This window comes from Solea solea, chromosome 21 (genome assembly GCF_958295425.1).
Source record: "Solea solea chromosome 21, fSolSol10.1, whole genome shotgun sequence".
Taxonomy (NCBI): Eukaryota; Metazoa; Chordata; class Actinopteri; order Pleuronectiformes; family Soleidae; genus Solea; species Solea solea.
Genome location: NC_081154.1, coordinates 3,856,691 through 3,875,694, shown reverse-complemented (window position 1 = coordinate 3,875,694; position 19,004 = coordinate 3,856,691). Strand labels below are relative to the sequence as shown.

General features: G+C 39.2%; 3 protein-coding genes and 1 non-coding gene across 5 annotated transcripts; 2 read left to right on the top strand and 2 right to left on the bottom strand.

Annotated features, from left to right (window-relative positions):
- Window positions 1–577: 577 nt before the first annotated feature.
- On the bottom strand, window positions 578–10,211 carry plbd1b (phospholipase B domain containing 1b). Its single transcript, XM_058621333.1, has 11 exons — window positions 9,910–10,211; window positions 9,251–9,473; window positions 9,085–9,168; window positions 8,414–8,555; window positions 8,183–8,329; window positions 6,897–7,044; window positions 5,163–5,363; window positions 3,394–3,534; window positions 2,799–2,984; window positions 2,608–2,714; window positions 578–1,457 (listed from the first exon to the last, which is right to left on the bottom strand). Exons 1-11 carry the CDS (start codon window positions 9,977–9,979, stop codon window positions 1,281–1,283), a joined length of 1,626 nt encoding a protein of 541 aa, XP_058477316.1. The 5' UTR covers window positions 9,980–10,211; the 3' UTR covers window positions 578–1,280.
- Window positions 10,175–10,247, bottom strand: trnar-ccu (transfer RNA arginine (anticodon CCU)). Its single transcript has one exon. It is a non-coding gene; the product is annotated as a tRNA-Arg (tRNA).
- A 362-nt stretch (window positions 10,248–10,609) lies between these two features.
- On the top strand, window positions 10,610–13,464 carry cby1 (chibby homolog 1 (Drosophila)). 2 transcript variants are annotated; one of them, XM_058621144.1, is made up of 5 exons: window positions 10,610–10,758; window positions 12,186–12,284; window positions 12,513–12,618; window positions 12,716–12,828; window positions 13,013–13,464. In XM_058621144.1, the coding sequence occupies exons 1-5, from the start codon at window positions 10,753–10,755 to the stop codon at window positions 13,079–13,081; spliced, it is 393 nt and encodes a 130-aa protein (XP_058477127.1). In that variant the 5' UTR covers window positions 10,610–10,752; the 3' UTR covers window positions 13,082–13,464. The 2 variants fall into 2 exon arrangements, with proteins under 2 accessions (XP_058477127.1, XP_058477128.1); XM_058621145.1 differs by having other exon boundaries at window positions 10,685–10,838.
- Window positions 13,465–14,362: 898 nt separating this feature from the next.
- On the top strand, window positions 14,363–18,969 carry pdap1a (pdgfa associated protein 1a). The gene is made up of 6 exons (XM_058620611.1): window positions 14,363–14,554; window positions 15,716–15,798; window positions 15,884–15,958; window positions 16,595–16,719; window positions 17,228–17,379; window positions 17,477–18,969. The coding sequence occupies exons 1-6, from the start codon at window positions 14,542–14,544 to the stop codon at window positions 17,512–17,514; spliced, it is 486 nt and encodes a 161-aa protein (XP_058476594.1). The 5' UTR covers window positions 14,363–14,541; the 3' UTR covers window positions 17,515–18,969.
- Window positions 18,970–19,004: the final 35 nt, after the last annotated feature.

Sequence of the window (19,004 nt, the reverse complement as noted above, 5' to 3'; positions counted from 1 at the left end):
CACGCACACACACGCACAGATCAGTCGCCACAAGCTACATAAAATGAGACAATACACATCCGGGAAAAGCCTTCAAAATAAAAGCGCTACATACTCACAGCTGTGTAACCTCTCAATATTAAAGGTCGAGTGTGTGACATTAAGGATCATTTATTTATATATCTATTATCTATTTTATAGCCTCTAAATAAGCTCTTTTTTGTATATTAGGCCGCCATCTATGGAGGACGATAAATGACATAACAAATAAATAAAAGAAAGAAATAATGAATACATGCATAAATTAATGAATAAATGGGTAAATAAAATAAAATAATAAATCAATACAGAATTACTGAAATAAATAATGGTATAAATAAATAAAATAATCAGTAAAAAAAATACATTTAATAAATGTATTCATCAATGTGATTTTTAATGGTCGATATTTATTTTCTTTCCTCATTTATTTATTCATTGTTTTTCTTTTTTTTATTCATTTATTTATTTATGTATTTATTTCATATATATCTATTACATTTTATGACTTTTTTCTGTAGAACACAAATGTTTTATTTTGAAAACCCCCTTTCCCGTTTCTTGTTTGTGCTTCACGATATTTGACAAACTTGGCAAAGACCAAACATGGTCTTGTAGTTTTTGTGAAACTATTCCTAATAACAAAACATTAATTAATACAAAATGTACCACTGTTTTACAACAAATATAGTTAATAATCACAGAAATTCGTGTCATTTTATTTCACACACAGCAAAACCAGAGGAAACACTAAATAGAACATAAATTCAAATTCAACAAGATAAGAAATTAAATTGATTTCAAAAATGCTTTTTTTTTTCATTAAGATAATGCACAGATAGGTCAGCATGTCATTTATTAACAAGTACCTTGTACCTTATACTGGCGCCAATCAGTTTTGGCACAAAGTAATGTAATAACACTAATTATGTTAAATTCAAACTGGACAGCAGAAAATTAAGTTGAACAGATTGTCCCCATTATGTCTATATTTACCCATTTACAGAATCATTAAAGGTGCAATGTTTAAGATGAGTGAAATCTAGTGGTAAACTGGCAGATTGCAACCAGCTGACTGTGGAGTGACACAAACAGTATATCTATAAATATAGGAATCATTCAAAATGTAACAAACATACTACATTTGTTAGTTTCAGGTGATTATACACAAATAAATACATCATTCTAAATATCATATTTCTGCAGATATCCGTCCTTAATCAAACAAACTGTACCCAGTGCAAACATGACATTTCTGGTTCTTAGGGACGGTACAGTGCAGGTCTCATGGTGACAAAGGGGAAATTGTAGGTCTGTGGCAGACCCTGATGTGTTGTGAGGTTAAAGGATTGCCACGAGAACGGCCGCAGACCCCCCTGCGTCGTGGGGCCGTTTATTGCCTCGGCAGCCAGTTGGTGAGCCATCTGGAAGTCTGTCACCTGCACCGCAAGACACAAATGAGCAGGGAGGCAGAGAGGGCAGACGTTCTATAGGTTTCAAATGACAAATTAAGGCCGTGCACATGCTATGATGACATGTCTGTCTGATTTAATTGAGCGAAGAACCAACAGTGTCTTCATAAAGTACAGACGTATCACAGGAAGCAACAAAACGGAGCACATTTCATCTAAATTTAGGTTCAAAGGTTCTAAGTTGGGGCACCCAGTGTGTGAAATAAAATCTGTTTTATCCTCTTTTAAATCCTTTTTTACAGACACATTTTAACGTTAGCACTCAGTGTGTGAATTTTACCATTCCATACCTTTTAATGCTTTTATTATTTCATTCAGTTTAGTTTTATGGCCTGATAAGGATTTACCTTTAATTGCTTTTGTTTCACTTTTGCAACTGTAATCCGAGTTGCTATAAATAAATAAAATAAAATAAATAAAGTTTATTATTATTATTATTATTATCATTACTGTTATTATTAAGTAATAGTTTTTGGTGCGTGGCATTTTTATGCTTCTGACTAATATAAATGTGAAATTTTTCAAAGCAGAAATGACAATGATTCAGTGTTTTCTTCCTTTTTTAGCATAGCAAAATTGTTGTGAACGGAAGAGGAATGCTAATGAGGTCGGACATCCCCTTGCAGTTTTTCACATATCCTGGGAACTATCGTAACCTATGTTAGATGGCTGGGTGCAGTGCTTTGCTCTGACATTTATTGTTCCCATGGCTTTGGTGATCTGCTGACTTTTCTTTTTTTGACTCCAACATGAAGTTGATATTTTCTGGTTTTTGGGTCAAATGTCTTAGAGTTGGTTGGATGGACTGCCAGCCAACATGTGAGTTAGAAAGAAAAAGCCCAATATTAATGGTTAATAAACAGTAATATTTTACATGTACATGTTCCCACATACAACATTTACTGTCTCTGGAACAAGTATATGAAAATACAAACGACTTGTTGAGCAATTAAGCAGAAAAAAACTGCAGCAAATACTTGAAATTTCAAAATTTCAAATATCAAAATCTCAAAATAATCAAAAACACATACATTGCACGTACAAAGACTTCCCTGTGAATTCGAATAATGCTCCCATGAAAATACAAAACAATACACTTCTCAAGCTTGATGTTCACCTTAGTGTCATAGCAGCCTCCTGGGCGTGGCCTCCTCGGTCTCAGGTCGTCACGGCAACAGATGGTCTTACATGGATGGCCCTTGGAGTAGGGGTCTCTCTTGTAGTCTGCAACAGAACCAGTCTGACATATTTACTTTTGCTGATTGTCAAAAAATAATTTCGGAACAAGAGAAATATCGTTCTACCTACTGTTGTATCTCATGATGTGCTTGAGGGAGTTGAGGTCAGACACCTTGGCCTGGTCCCTGCGGAGGATTTTGGCTCGGGGACAGAGGTCGTAGGAGAAGTCTACTCCATATCTCTTCCACATCACACCAAACCCGCTCAGGGAGTAGATTTCGACATGGAAGGGTATGTTGTAGGATGGCCAGTAACCTGTGAGGTGTGAAGCACACTGATGGTGGGCTGGGTTGTGACCATTTTTTCGACCGTTTACCATTAGTGTGTTTGCGGAAATTCTTCGCAGTTTTTTTTGTGATTTTTGACGTCTAAATCCTTAGAAAAGTCATAGCACACCATTCCTGATCAAACCGCACGTTTTGATATGGGATGTGTGGAGGAAGAAGAAACACGGAATAATAACAATAGATGCTTTGCAATGCAAATCAATGGAGTTCTCCAGTAGTACGCCATTGATTTGCATTGCTAAGCAGGCACTCTAATGACGGCATTAAAGGAGCAAAGACTTGTTCCCATTCCGTGCAAAAGTTTGTGGGTTTTCACCAGACCCTCAAGAACATTGTGTTTCTTAGGCGCCTGGGCCGTAAGATTGTGTTATCCTTACCTCTGCGTAAAGCCTGAGTCTGATCAGAGTGCATCACTTTCCCAGGAATCTGCTCGACCACGGTTAGAGCTCCGTCCCTGATGCTGTGACCCAGAGAGACTCTGCTCAGGTCCACCACCATGTACTGGCTGTTATATGTACCTACAAGAACAGGGAGGCCACGTCAACAACTTATCCTGAATAGATCATCTCCAATGACTTTTCTGAATTGTGTTTGGTTGCACATTGAAAGGTGTTGACCCTTATGGCCAACTTCATTGTTGAAGGGTCATAACTTTAGCTTGTTTGCTTTGTATTGGGCAGCTGATGGAATCCAGATGAGCAACATGGGTCTTTACCACCTCTGTTTAAGACTGAAATGCCTCAACTAAGACTATGGTTTGCCCGAAAATTGAGATTGGACTACATTCTAATAACCTTACTGAGCCACTAGCAGAGTTCTCATGTACCTGGTACAATATCTTTATGTTCTGGAAGTTACTGTTTTCACTGTCGAATCTTTATCTAAGGGGACGTGCAGGTAAAACAACATGCACTGTCTTGCACATGCCTGAGGGATCTGGAACCGACTGTCTGAATGTCGGCCGCAGAAGTCACTGACTTGTTCAGACAATAAATCCCACACCTAACCCTATTATCAGAATTAAATAAATAAATAAATAAATAAAAAAAGCACACAGCACACAAAGGTGAAGGCTCTGGTGTTAGCTGGCCACACGCCGCCACAACAGTTTGGCATGACGGCGACGAGTAGGAGGAGGAGGAGAGCAGTCAGAGCAGCTCAAGGAGGACTGTCGGTGCCAAGAACACTCTGTCCTGTTCTCCTCCGCCCTTCCATGGCAACATGACGTGAAAGATCAAAGCAGCTGCCCAATTAACACGCACAAGTGTTGTATAATAATAATAATAATAAGAAGAAGAATTCCATATGAGAGTCTGCTATATCTCTATATGCAGATTTGCCATGTGTGGCTTTTCTTTTTCTTGCACAGCAGTCTTACTTAACTGTCCTCTGACATCACCCAAAAAAACGTTAGTCAGCTCAAGGTAAATCTTGCAGCTCTGCTCCAGTATGCACACTACCTGGAAAGCAATCCCTGCGAGGCGTTCTCTTAAAGCTGTAGTGCATAACTTGTAAATAAAAACAAATGTCCAGGACAAGCATTTGACAAATTAGGTCACACGACGCTGATGAAGCAAATCATCTGCCAATGAATCCGTCCTCTGTTTCTCAGCAGAGCGGCGTTTTCATGCCGCCCGGTGACACTGAGTGATACCTGTCATGCCGCACCTGACCTCACTTTTCCACGGTACAGTTCTCCCACTACTCGTCCCGACTCTACCCGGTTTGGTATCGGGCACGTCGTTTTCCATGACTATAGAACCTCCTCAAAGTCGGCGGGTTCGACAGAGCACAGACGCACAAAACCAGTGGTAACAGGTACTATCACTAATGGAGAAATCTAATTTATAGTGGAAAAGCGGCGAGATGAGTCTGATGTCACCGCCTGCCTCCTGCAGCAGGAGAAGACTTGTGGTTCTCACAGCAGCGTCTGTCTCACTCGCTGCAGAAGCTCAGGGCCTTGTTTTTGAGATTTACATCATATTCTAAGAACAAAAATACAAATCTATCCTGGCAATAAAAGAGTCAATGTTTGTCCAAATCCCGTTAATATATTTGTAAATGAATTATTAACGACGTGTTTAACAGTTTACACTTGTCAGTGGAAAACATCCCCTCTCAGCACCTTCCTGTATCAGGATTTCACCTGAGTTGTATTTGGAGAACAAGTGCGCCCACTCCTCCCCGCTGTGTGCCATGCTGTTGGCCAGGCGCACTCTCTGCCACGCCAGCAGGCTGCAAGGACTGAGCTGGGAGAACAGGGAGGCGTTGAAGATGCCGATGGAGGTCTGAGTCATCAGCAGGCGGCTCCCGAGCAGGTAGAAGTCATCCAGAGACATGAGGAAGCCTGCACGGAGGAGGAGGAGGAGGAGGAGGAGGAGGATATGTGGAGACAAAGTTATTCTAGGACAAATATTGAAAAGCAAATGTTTGACAAGGGAAGGGGAAAGGTAATAGTCCCACAGTGAGTTATTAGTCACGGTGTGTAGTGGCAGTTGGCCTCTGTGTTGTTGGATTAAATCATTCATTAGCTCTCGTGCAAACTTAGGGTCTTTTTTTAAAAGCTTTTCATCTTTTATTCATTTTTTTATGGAGTAGTTTTGCTTGTGTTAATGACATCTGCCACAGGTATGTATCTTTTATATATATATATCTTCATGTTACGTGCTGAAAGTGTCATCAGTGAAACTCCATATAATCTTTTATTTTAAGCGTTATTTTGCTTTCATTTGGAGATCCTGGCCTCAAAATGTATATATTTATTTTACTATTTAACATGACTTTAATGTGAATTATTCTTCTTATTCTTAAGTCTCTTCTCCTTCACCCTTTCACCCTCTTCTTTTAGTGTTTGTCTTCTTCTTTTTCTTCTCCAGTGCTCCACAGATGTTGGCATCCATAAAATAGCTTTCTTCTTCTTCTCCTTCCTCTCTTCCTCTTCACTGGTTGCAAAATATGAGGTATGTTGTACTTGTACCACTCCAGGACTTACCTATTTCTTTGTATTTCTTTGCCCTGAACTGCTGCGTATACTAAATGTTTGTCACTGACATAAAGAGAATGCAGCTTAAGCAGGATGCTTACGTTGCCCTCTTGAGTGAACCCTAACCTCCACTGCATGCGATCAGTGTGTTTCATCTCTTCTTTATTAAAATAAGGCTTAAAAACAGCATGGGGTTGTGATAGCAACGGAGCCTTTAAGAGGATTTTTAAAGGCTTGAGCAACTTGGTAAATCTTTCTCCCACAAAACTACTCAGTCAGCGTCCTCCACGCGCTGGAGTCCATTTCTTCATGACTCTGCAGATGTGCACCTGCAGCGCATGAGCACGTGATTCCATGTTATTGGAACTGCAGTTTGTTGGAGAATAACGTACACTGAGGAGAGTTCCTTTGAGGATTTGGTCGTGGGTTTGACGTCAGGGTTTGGATTTCCCCGAGAAGAAAATGAAACAGTGGATTAAAGACGAGAATTCACTTAAGCTCAGGGCTTTAGCAGTCGTTCAAGTCGTTCTACTATTTGCTTTGTCTCCTTATTGATATGATTGTGTATATATATACATGTATGTATATATGTATATATATATATATATATATACATATATACATACATGTATATATATATATATATATATATATATATATACGTATATATATATATATATATATATATGTATATATAAAATCTTTTATGGTTGTTTGTCTCTATATGTGGCCCTGTGATGGACTGGCGACCCTCATGTGGAGGATAAAACAGTTAGAAGATGGATGGAAGATGTAGTTTATCCGTGTGTGAGTGTGTGTGTGTGTGTGTGTGTGAGTGTGTGTGTGTGTGTGTGTGTGTGTGTGTGTGAGTGTGTGAGTGTGTGTGTGTGTGTGTACCGGGGTAGCTGCTGAACGACATCTTTGCAGTGGCAGTGTGTGGTGAGTCCGACACCTTGAAGTCCCAGTGTTTGTAGATGCGCATGGTGGCTGCATATGTGTACCAGCTGGAGTGGCCCAAAAGCAGGTTCTCAAAGCCTGGTAGCACCTGAGACACGGAGGAGAGAGACGACCATTAGTCTGTGTATACTTACTGACTTAATTACTTAAGTAATATTGTTACCTGCTTATTAGCAAATCCTTTCATTCTAACACACATAGTTTAGTCTTGGCACCCTGACAATGAACCGGTTTCTGTTTCTGTTTAGAGAAAGTGGATTTGAATCAGACTGTCTGTATGAAACACACCCAAATAATCTCAATATCATCTCACCAAGTTAGAAACACTGGATTTGAATGAGTTTGTCATAGTGACATGAGATACCCCCAAACTCTCCTTTACCTCCATATGTTACCCTAGCTAGCATTGTACCCAGCTAAAAAATGTTGGTTCTGGGAACGTTCCTTTTCAGTTGTTTTTTCTAGGAACCTTTAGAGAACGTTCTCTAAAGGTTCCCAGAATGTTCCCCTCATTTGTCACAACCTTCATACATTAACATGACGACATTCATCATATATATATATAACTAATATTATTTTAAATTGTGCACATTAGTAGACATGCTTACAGTGATCATTGTCATCTACACAATCCTGTTGGTGTTCCTAAACTTTTCATCCAGCGCCATCTTCAGGTCAAGGTCTTGACTGGTCTACAACCGAACATGGACCTTCAGAATTAAACACATTCACGACCAACTTCATTTTACTTTTCGTTTCATGCTAATGAGTAAATCTAAGCACTAAGCAGATTTTAAACAAAACATATTATGCAGAAAGACTATATTTAAATTCGGTTGCCATATTTACATGGAATACACAAATATTTGTCTTTCAACAGCACCAAAGGGAAAACATTAAATCTTTTGTCGGTTGTTATTGCTCATCTCTTTCGTTACTTGAAGAAGACCTCATTTAACGGCATTTATTCACAGATAAATCAGCATTCACGTGATAAAATGTCATTAAATAAAACCTAACGACAGGCTTCCTGATCACGCTGCATCACTCAGTGCCCTCGTCTCTATTTGCATGGGTTTTGTATGGACATGGCCTCTTGCACTCGCTGACACACTTCACAAAAAGAGACCCATCACACATAAGGGTGCACAATAGAAGCAGTTGGGCCTGTGTTGAGGTCTCACAAGTGCTCCCTCACAGTTTGAGCCAAACGAGCTGGGCCTAACCTTTATGAGAGCAGTGCAGTGGCCCATTCCTGGCATCCTGAAAGCGCCTGTGCCTGTGGAGGAACTGGCACGAGGTGTCAGAGCTGGGACCAGGTCCAGGAGGTCACCAACGCCGTTCAGAAACTGGATCGCAAACGCTGACAGAGGCTAAGGAGAGAGTGTCAGAGATGACATGAATGCAATGATATCGTAGCAACATGTTGAGCAAAGATCCAGCCCCACATTACACACCTCTGTGTGTGTGTTCTTTGCCCACTGTGCGGCTCCAGCGTGGAGTCCGTCCAGCTGGGCCAGGATCAGTCCCAGATGCTTCCACAGGGGGTCATGGTTTCTCCTGAGCTTCACCTGCTCCCTCGCCCACTGGTCCTGAGAGCTGTGGATCGGTGTAGATTGGATTGAGAGGGGGTTTGCTTGTCTGCACTGAGTCATAACATCAGAATCAGACACAGAGGGGTTTCAGATTAAGGATCTCTGCACTTTACTGTATTACGCTCCTTTAATAATCTCCCGTGTAACTTTATTTCCTATTTATTCGCCAAAGAGGAAATTTAAATTGACACAAGATAACAACATAACAAACAAAATGTAGACAAAATGTAGGATAAATAAGATAATTAAAATGTGCAATATTCAAGGTATGATATAAACAGTATGAAAGTGACAGAATACGCCGGGTTTTTTTAAATGCAGTGTGCACAAAAAGACTCGACCAAATAAATAAATTGTGTTTCGTAACGTTTATACTTTTTGTAATTCACCATGAGTGTCTTCATTTGTTTTTCACACCCTGTAAATGTGGAAATATAGCATTTGTCATTAACTGGACTTATTATTTATCTGTATGTTGTACATGCCATTTGAAGGTTACTACAAATCCTATATGTGCTGTAAACAGACTGTACCTCAGAAACTTTGTCAGGGGATTCAAAACGTTCTCGTCCTTTATCAGCTGAGGGTACATGTTGGAGTAATGGGTAAACATTTGTCTGCAGTGGACAAAGGGAAAAAAATCCAAATCAAGACTCAATGCAAACATTTCAAAAGTAAAATCTGAGTCAGGACACTCACCCAGCAGTGAGGTAACCTTCAAGGTACCCGGCCAGGAAGTATGTGGTCTCTTCTTCCTGTGGGCTTCCTCCATAACCTGCGTGTATTTCCAGGACGCCCCATCCAGAGAGGAGCAGCGTGTCGTTGAAGTAGCCGTAGGCTCCACCGTCGGTCTCCATCACCTCCTCCTTCAGGATGACACTCTTCTGGGCAGCGTCCCAGTACACGGTGGCCTCTTTGAGGCCTGCACGGTGGAGAGAGGATGGGACAGGGTCACGGTGCTGAGGTTGGATAACACTCATTATATAAGATAATGTCACGACTCCATGAAAATGAAGAAAACACAGCATTTTTCTTTGATTTTTGTTTTTTCTCAGGCAAATAATTATTGGATTATTAACATTTATATTACAATAACACAAACTTAATATATGTGAGTCTACAATGTGCAACCATTGTGTGTTTAAAATTGCCTTTCTATAGTATAAGCATACATATAAAAACCTACATGTTACCCAATATGTGTTTAATATTAAGAGAAATATTTTAAAAGAAATTTAACGTAGATTATAGTTACATGCAATTTCCATATAAACAACTTTTTTTTTCTCCCCCCAATAAATTTCGCTTTATGACATCGTATCTTTCACGTGTAGATATATCACGGAAACGTTACTTACGGTGAGTTTGCACTAATAATACAGTCAGAGTGCAGAGCAGCGCGCACAGTGTGAGGCTCCGTGTGTCCATGTCAGCTGGGGTTTCCCTGCGATTCTCCTCGGCAGATAAATATGATTGGAAAGCCTCGCGATGTCTTTACGGTGGCTGCCGATGATGTTAGCTCCAACCATTTTTCATCTTGCGTTCCAAAATGAATATATATGTAAAATAAAGTGTATAAATAACATTATTTGTGGGTTTGAAACCAGAGAATCAAAACAACTTCACCCCAGATGGGACTCGAACCCACAATCCCTGGCTTAGGAGGCCAGTGCCTTATCCATTAGGCCACTGGGGCTAAGCGGCATAGAAATATGATATATTATAACATATATCTTAACCAACGTGTTTTATGGTATGTCTATTTGGTGTTTTATTGTATTATTTCAAATATAATTATCAATATATTTACTAATTTATCCAGAATCCTATGAAGATCATTGTAAAGTAAGGACTTGTTAGGCGAGCAATCACCATGGTGATGCATTTGCTGCCTATAGATGATACCATTTTCGTTCACAGAAAGGGGGTATTTGTGTCAGTTGAACGGGACTTAGAGTGGGAAAACCGCGCAAATAACACTCTAAATAGAGGATTCGGCGGCTGAGTTTATTTAAAAATACATTTAACCTGTTGTTGTTTGAAATTGATCTTGAATTAGTACCTAGTGTAAGCCATGCCATATTTCACAGTTGTCGTTTTAGTTCTAATGGAACAGTCCCACATGCGCAGAAGCAACAATTGTTTTGGGGGAAGAAAACAATTCCTGCCACCACTTTAAAGAAATTACACAAGTAGACTGTATGGAGGTAAATACATTAGTTGGTTATTCTAACTGATTCATCAACTACTAACCAGCCTTTGAAGAAGTCGAGAGTTTCAATTGAAGGTCAGATATGAGTAGTAGCCACACCTAGCTAGTGCTAGCGTAGCACACAGGGCTAGTAGACCTGTGTAGGTCGTTTGGAAATATTTTATTAATGTTAAATGTTTCACGATTGCTAATTAGCCGCTAATATAAGAAGTATTTGATCACAGCCAGTTAGTGTGTGTGCTTCCCATATGAGATCTAGTGATACTGATGCCTTGCTAATTGCTAATCGGTTGAGAATAAGACTTTGATCCCCTTTTAAGTGGCTGTATGAAAAGGAGCTTACCTTTTACAGCCATAGTTGGTTGGTAGTGGTATTTGTTTTGGCATTAAATTTAAGAGAGAAAATTTGTTCAGTATTTGTTTTTTTACTTTTTGAATTACTATTTTCTGTTTGATATTTTATATTTTAAAAACAGTGCTGTGTGTGTGTGTGTTGAAACAATGAAATTGTAAACCGTTCTACTTAATTACAGCTATTCTTGTGAGTATATCGTGGGCAAACCACTGGCCGAGCTCTAACTACATGTTATGCTTCTCCCATAGGTTGTTAAGTTAAAATTTAGTTTTAGAATTATGACGCTTTTCCACTGTACAGTTCTAGCACGACTCGGCTTGGCACAGCTCGATGCTTCTCTGTGTGGTATCAGGCACGTCGATTTCCATTACTATACTTCCAGTCATAGTACAACTTCACAAAACTGGCATTTTATATGCGACACACACTCTGAATCATTAGAATCAGTTCTCTGGCACTAAACGTTACACCTACCCACCGTCAATAGTAAAGTGACGCATTTATGCGAGTTCAGCTGCTGATTAAAGCATGTTTTTTTAGGATTGTTAAGTCTTTTTAACTGGTCTACAGTTCAACATTTTTCAGTTTGATTCCAGTCTGTCACGTTGAGCGCAGGAACATGACTCCTCCACCACACCTCCAACAGCCATCTCCGGCACTAAGCATTATACCTACCCACCGTCAACAGTAAAGCGGCGCGTATATATGCGATCTCAGCTCACCCCTCCCGTTCCCAAGTGCATTGCAGAACTACGGTGGCCTTTGCATCCCAAAATGGACATCTCTCTTCGTCGTTTATGTAGTAAGCATCATTCAAAGTGCAAAACACAAGCTCTGGCTGGTTTTTGCTGCTGTAGAAACATGGCAGAGCAAGATCGCCACCTCTGTAAAGCGAGGCCATTTCTGAAAGTTCATACAAAATGGCTTATTCTAAGGCTGCTGTGAGCTAATATTCACAAAGTTCCTGCCAGCAAACCCTCCTAAATGATAAACATAAACTGTGGCTAGGTGATGCTGTTAACTCACATGCTAATGCCTGTTATTGTTGAAACACCAATTTTGTACAGGACCTTAAAAAGTCACTCAAGATGCCGATCTTTGGAAACACATTCAGTCCAAAGAAGATACCGCCTCGCAAATCCGCATCACTGTCAAGCCTCCACACGGTGAGTTTACAGTATCTGCTGAATAATAAACACAGTCCCGGAACAATCATAGGTATACACCCATATAACAAACAAATTGTATTTGATTTGTATAGCACATATCAAAGTGCTCTCCTACATATGAATGCAGGTGTGATAGTTAGTAGTGGTAGGTTTTCAGCTAAGACACCACATTGTTTACATAATGCATAGATGGTACAACGTGTTTTGCCTCCTCATCTCATGTAGCTGGATCGCTCCACAAGAGAAATCGAGCTGGGTCTTGAGTATGGGCCTCCTGCAATGAACATCGGAGGCCTGAGCTGGAAGTTTGAAGAGGGACAGTGGGTATCAGGTACTAACCTTTTTTTTTTTTTTTCCAAAGAGTGACTTGAGCGGTGGCAGTTGTTGCCATAGGTGCTCACGTAATAGTTTTTTGTTTGTTGAAACAGAATCTGGTGGGAATACCTCTGGTAGGGAATTGCGGCGGCTTAAGAAAAGAAATGCACAACTGGAGGAAGAAAACAACCTCCTGAAACTGAAGATTGAACTCCTCATGGACATGGTGGGAGCTTTCATCATGCTTTATAGTACACTGATTATGTTTGGTTCGTTTTTATGTCAACAATGCATTTATACAACACTATCAGAGATAGTTTATCACACTGCAAATCTATACTTTGTGACAACTCCAGTGGTTAAAGGTGGAGATATTACATAACTGATGTTATTTTTTTTCTCTTTTTTAGTTGACAGAGACGACAGTGGAGTACCACATGATGGAGAAGGAAGTGGACGAATTAAAGAGTCAACATTGACGGATCTGACCTGATTCCTGCATGAATTGACAATATTCTTAGTCCTCTTTTTGTATTATAGTTTTGCGTTTATTATATTGATGTTTAAAAAAAAAATCCATCTTGTTTTCTACCTTTTTTAAGTACCACGCTCATATTTATTTGACTGAAATCAGATGTTAAAAGACGGCATATGATGCATCAAAGCAAGTAAAGCTCAGTGCTAAAGCAACACTGATCACAGCAATAAATTAAAAAAGGCTTTCTTTGATGGCAGTTCAGTGTGACCTAATTTTGGTAAACCGAACTGATGATGTGGAATCTGATTCTAATGTTATCAGATTTAGTAGTTTTGTTCTGCTGTCTTTTGAGTTCTATCTCAATAAACTTGAAGACAAAACTTACATCTGTATGGAAAGTACTGACTGACCTTTGTATATGTTGGTATTGAGGTTATGAATAAAACACAGTCATTTGAAAGAAAACAGCAGTTTTATTGTGTCCCGAACTCAAACTGAAATGACCTGGGGGCCACTGAGCGTCTAGTCTGGTCAGTAAATGCAACTGTTCAGTAAGAGTGGGCGATATGAGCTTAAAAATTTATTTTTAAAAATATATGGCATTTTTATTCCTTTTCTTATGTGTATTTTATGTGAGCTTTTATGTATTTTATGTAGTCTGTATTTTATCTATTCTATATCTATTCTGTACAACACTTTGGTCCACTTTAGTGTTCGTTTTGAAGTGAGAATTTCAAAATAAAAGTGTTTTAAAATGCAATAATATTTAGTTCACAATAATAATAAAAAACAAACGTATCTATGATGCAAAATGAATTTGTTAAAAAAACAACAGCTAACAAAACACATAATACATTGTTCAAAAGCAGTTAAAGCACCTTTCCTCATTCTGATTGAACATCAGCAGGTCTACTGCTGCTTTGTCATTAATATAAGATACTGTAAGATAAGACTCTATTAGTCCCACAGTGGGGATATGTTTTCATCTTCATTTCACATCTGTGAATGCACAATGTAGAAGGATGTTGACTGGTAAGACTACAAATATAGAACAGAGTATACAGTATATAAATTAAATATATGTATTCGGCAAAAGCATTTTGTCAACAAATTGAGTTGGTATTTACTTTTAAACCTGTAGTCTTTTAAGGATCACATTCAGTAAGTTGTAAAACAACCCTGGATGAGCTGATACGTTACAACATGTGTACCTAATAAAGTGACCCTGTGATTTGTTCAACGGTCCTGACTCCAGGACTGCGCGTGCGCAGATAGCCACGAGTGAGCGAGCGCAGCAACATTTCGACGTTTGCGTCAGCGGGAGACACGAAGTACTCGTAGCTAGCCTTTTCTTCCAGCACTTAAAAAAACAGCCGCTCTTGTCTACGCGACGGTCGAGGTATTCCGTGACACAACAGAGGACTTCTTCGGTGTCGCCGTCGCCACTTTTGAATCATAATAATGCCCCGAGGCGGTGAGTGTCGATATTACAATTAATGTAACACGCTAATGTTTAGCAAGCTAACTCTGTGGTGGCTAGCGTGAATTCCGGTTGAACTCTCGCATGCGTAGCTTGTAGCATGCTAACCGGTTAACAATGTCGTATTTTTTTTGTTTCGAGAGCGACCAGAGAAAGGCGCGCTAAACGTAGCTATTGTTAATGCATGACTTCACATGAAAGTCACTATTAATTGATGTTATTTTAACACGTACATTCGTTTGAAATGTTTGGTCAGTAACCGCCAATACCATGTGCACAGAGATAGCATTCGCTGACTACAAAGTGTATGTTAACATTTATTTTCTTCCCTGTTGGTTGGCGTACGTCATCATCAAATACTCGTAAATGTTTTGCGTTTTTTTTTAATGTGTGGATCTGTAAATACACCAACCGACCACCTGTGTGTGTTCACACGTAAGGACTGGACACAAGAACAGCAACACTTGTCAGTGTTTAAATTACAGATGGGACGATGCCACTTTTCCATTCCGATATTAGTCCATATTAGTATTTAGACCAACTATGAAGCTGAAAAACACAAAACATTTGTGCCGAGTCATTAAGGAGAAATCACATTATTCAAACGTCACTCAGCTAAAATGCGTTTGCTGATTTTTAGTTACATTTTTACCCCCTGTGCATACTGAATAATGCGATACATAAGACTTTTGGAATTTTACATATTGACCAGTATCTGACTGATATTGGTGACCATCCTAAATGTGCACTGTTCAATCGTCATCACAGACTAAATAGTTAAAGTAGTAGTATTTATTCATGGTCTAATTCGATTGCATTGTTCATGTTGTATTTGTGCCCACCATACATAAGCTAGTGTGACCATAACATACACATCCAGCTGTATTGAAAATGCTGTACATTGTAACTTCATGAGTTAAGGCACTTTATTCAATCCTATATGTAAATAGGGGGGGAACAATTTGTGTAAAATCTGAAATGTGTGTTTGTATTTTAAATTGATATAGAACAATCAAAAATAAAATTTCGCTTACATTTTTTTGTTTTTGAGTTGTGCTGCCAGACAGACTAACGCACAAACCTGGCCAAACCATTGATGATGTAATGGCTTGAAGACGGTTTATTTGCAAGTGACACCTCTGAACTGTGTTGCAGGAAAAAAGGGCCACAAGGGCCGAGGAAAGCAGTTCAGCAACCCTGAGGAGATTGACCGACAGATGAAGGCACAGAGGGAGTTGGTGAGTGAAAATAACTTTTCATGGCAGTTTACTGTGGTTTTAATAACAGATCTCATCAGGTGTGATTTGTTGTGTATATAAACAGGAAGCAAATCCCAATGCAGAAAAAGAGAGCTCTGCCGAGTCTGAGGAAGAGAGCAGCAGTGATGAAGACTCCGAGGTGAGTGTGACAAGAGTTTATAATTCTCAGTGATTATCCATCAATTTCCTACTGCTTTATGTGAATTTCACTATTCTGTGATTCAGCTTGCACCAACCTTTATGCCTACTTTCCCTCCAGTAATCACTTGATTACCACAAAGAGTTCTTTCACACAAATTTATTCTGAAAATGAAGAGCTCTGCTGTAGCTGTAAGCGGAAGCACTATGGAAATGCTTCAGGCAAGAAAAAGTCACAGCAGAAGGAAAACAAATCTCTCACATCCTAAGTTTCAATTTCAAACAACACCAAAACAGTCTGGACTGGATGTCCTGGCAGAAAGACTGACATCTGTACACATTGTATGAAGAACCTCTGTCTCTTTGTTGGGTCTTTCTAGAAAAATGTCTTTACTTTCCGACATGAAACAACCTACGCTACACCAAAAAAAAATCTTTAAAAAAGTTTAACCTTGTTGAAATGGACTGTCGCTGTCAATTTAGTGCAGTGTATGTTTACATTCATCAGATGTCTAAAAACATTTACTGCCACAGTAGCAGGTGAGACTGGCATCTGTTTTCTAGCTGTGTCACTCTCTGGAGTTATTTTCCTGATTCATCGGGTGTAAATGAGAATTTTTATTTGTTTTTGTTTCAGTTCAAGAGGAGAAATGGTGTGGAGGGGCTTATAGAGATTGAGAATCCAAACCGTGTGTCTCAGAAGAACAAGAAGGTGACCGAAATAGACGAGAATGCTCCCAAAGAGCTGTCTCGCAGAGAGAGGTATGTGTCACTCAATGTCTCCTACTACATCCGTACCACTTTTGTTTTTGTTTAAAAACACTTGAATTCTGCCCTGGAAACATATGTCATCTGTCTTTCCTCTACTCTTCACCATTGTTGTTTCTTGTAAGTAATACACTGAAACAAACAAACAGCAGAGTGGAGAATTGTCTTCCTGTTTTACTCTGAATGGATGAATGCATATTTAGTTAGGTTACGGCTCTGCATACACAAGGACCAGTTTAAGTTTTGTATTATGTCGGCTTTTTTATCCACACAGAACTGGGGTTTTGAGAAAGGGGTCCCAGGAGCTAAAACTGTTGCCTGAACAAATATCTTTTTTATGCTGTTTTAAAATGAAAACCTAATATTTATGGGAGAAGCATCAGTGACTCAGAAAAGCCAGAGCTTCTAAAATTAAAACCATAACTTGTGACCATGTTTTCTTTTCTATTTTATGTTGCAAGGCCTTGCTTTATTTCATGTGAATTCATTTCTGTTCTCTCAGAGAAGAGATAGAGAAGCAGAAATCAAAGGAACGCTACATGAAGCTCCACTCGGAGGGGAAGACTGACCAGGCCAAGGCTGACCTGGCCAGGCTGGCTATCATCAAGAAACAGAGGGAGGATGCAGCTAAGAAGAGAGATGACACCAGGAAAGGTGAGAAACCATATTGGTTAATTCAAGACTTGTTCTGTAAGTTTGGGCTATTTGAAGGATTTAAATTTGATATGTTTTTATATTAAAAAAAAAACAGCTGAAAAAGATGCCGAAGAAGCCAAAGGAAAGCGCTAATCCTCCATCTGTAAGCTTCATCATGCACTTCAGTCTCAGAGAAATGGAGAGAGGAAGAGGACGGGGAAGGGACCAATGCAAGTGATGGGAGATCGGGGGATGATCCTGAACTCCTGTTCCCCCTTTTTCAAATCAGAGGGGCTTCCATGACTGTGTGGTCAGGACTGGGGGGGGAAACGGGTGGAGACAAAGAGGAATGCAACATTTGGAATGCCTCTAGTTTTCTTTAAAATTACAGAAATTTCAAGGAGACAATCGCAGGTTTTCCAAGTGCTTCACTTCCTCTTTACTCTTCCTCAACCACCAGGGTTTTAATTCTAAAGCTGCTGAAGTTATTTCCATTCCTTTCTATTCATACATTTTTCATAAAGTTACCGTAAGTCAAGTTTACGCAGCAACTGAACAGGTATTACAGTCGGTGTGCATGAGTTTTTCCCTTGGTGCTTTACTTATCTTTACCTGATTTGTGAGACTGAGAGAGAACTATACTTATCAGAGGTGAATCTAAGATAATAAAAAATATACTATTTGGTTGAGTATTTTGTTTGGGATATATATATAAAAAAGACCTATTATTTACTGCCACTTAACAGATACATTATCATTATGCAAACCAAAATTATTGTAATTTCTCTCTGTTCTGTCTTGTTTTTGGGCCACAGTTTTCAGAGATGGAAGAATTAGCTGTTGTAGCTATGACAATAAATTTAAACTGTAGTTGATGTGAAGTTTCTCTCATGGCTTTTGGGTCCCCGTCCCCCCCTAAATTTTCCCTTCATTCTTTTGAACCTATTGCTGTTAATTTAGTGGTGTGTTTTAGAATCCTTCACGCAAAGCACCAGGAATATTATACTTAAATTGCCTTGAATCATGAGTTTCTAGCGCTTAAATACCTTCTTTTTTTTTCTTGCTGAAAAGCGTAGCCTCAAACTGTCTCAGTGACTTGTGGCCTTGCCCCGTTTCTAACAAGAACCTCGCTACGTCTATAGGAGAGATGACTTCTATTGCCTTTTTCAAAGTTTACACAAGACCATTCAACTTTTCTCCTGTAATTAAACCACCTACACTCACTCAGTTTAGTATTTTGTTTTTGTTTTGTTTTTTCTTCACTCCGGTAATAAGTCTCAAAAAATGCTCAGACACCTCGACTCCTCTCCTGTGACAGACCTTCGGCGATCTTACAGAGACAGGAAATACTGCAGGGCATTTCTATTATTCACACTGCACAGATGTACAGCATAATGACCTGGATACTCAGTGGTTGGTGACTTTCTTTGGAAATGTCTTAATCAGGTAAAAACCAGATTCCCTATATCATGGAAGTATCTCATAGAAAAGGAAAAAAAAACATACACAAAGTGAGAGTGCTTTAGCCATAGAAGGAAAAATAAATGTCATACATTTTCCATCAATGTATTTGAAATCATTTTTAAAAATAAATTCACTGACATAAGAGACTGATGTGTTTAATTTTCAAGTGTAAAGTTTTT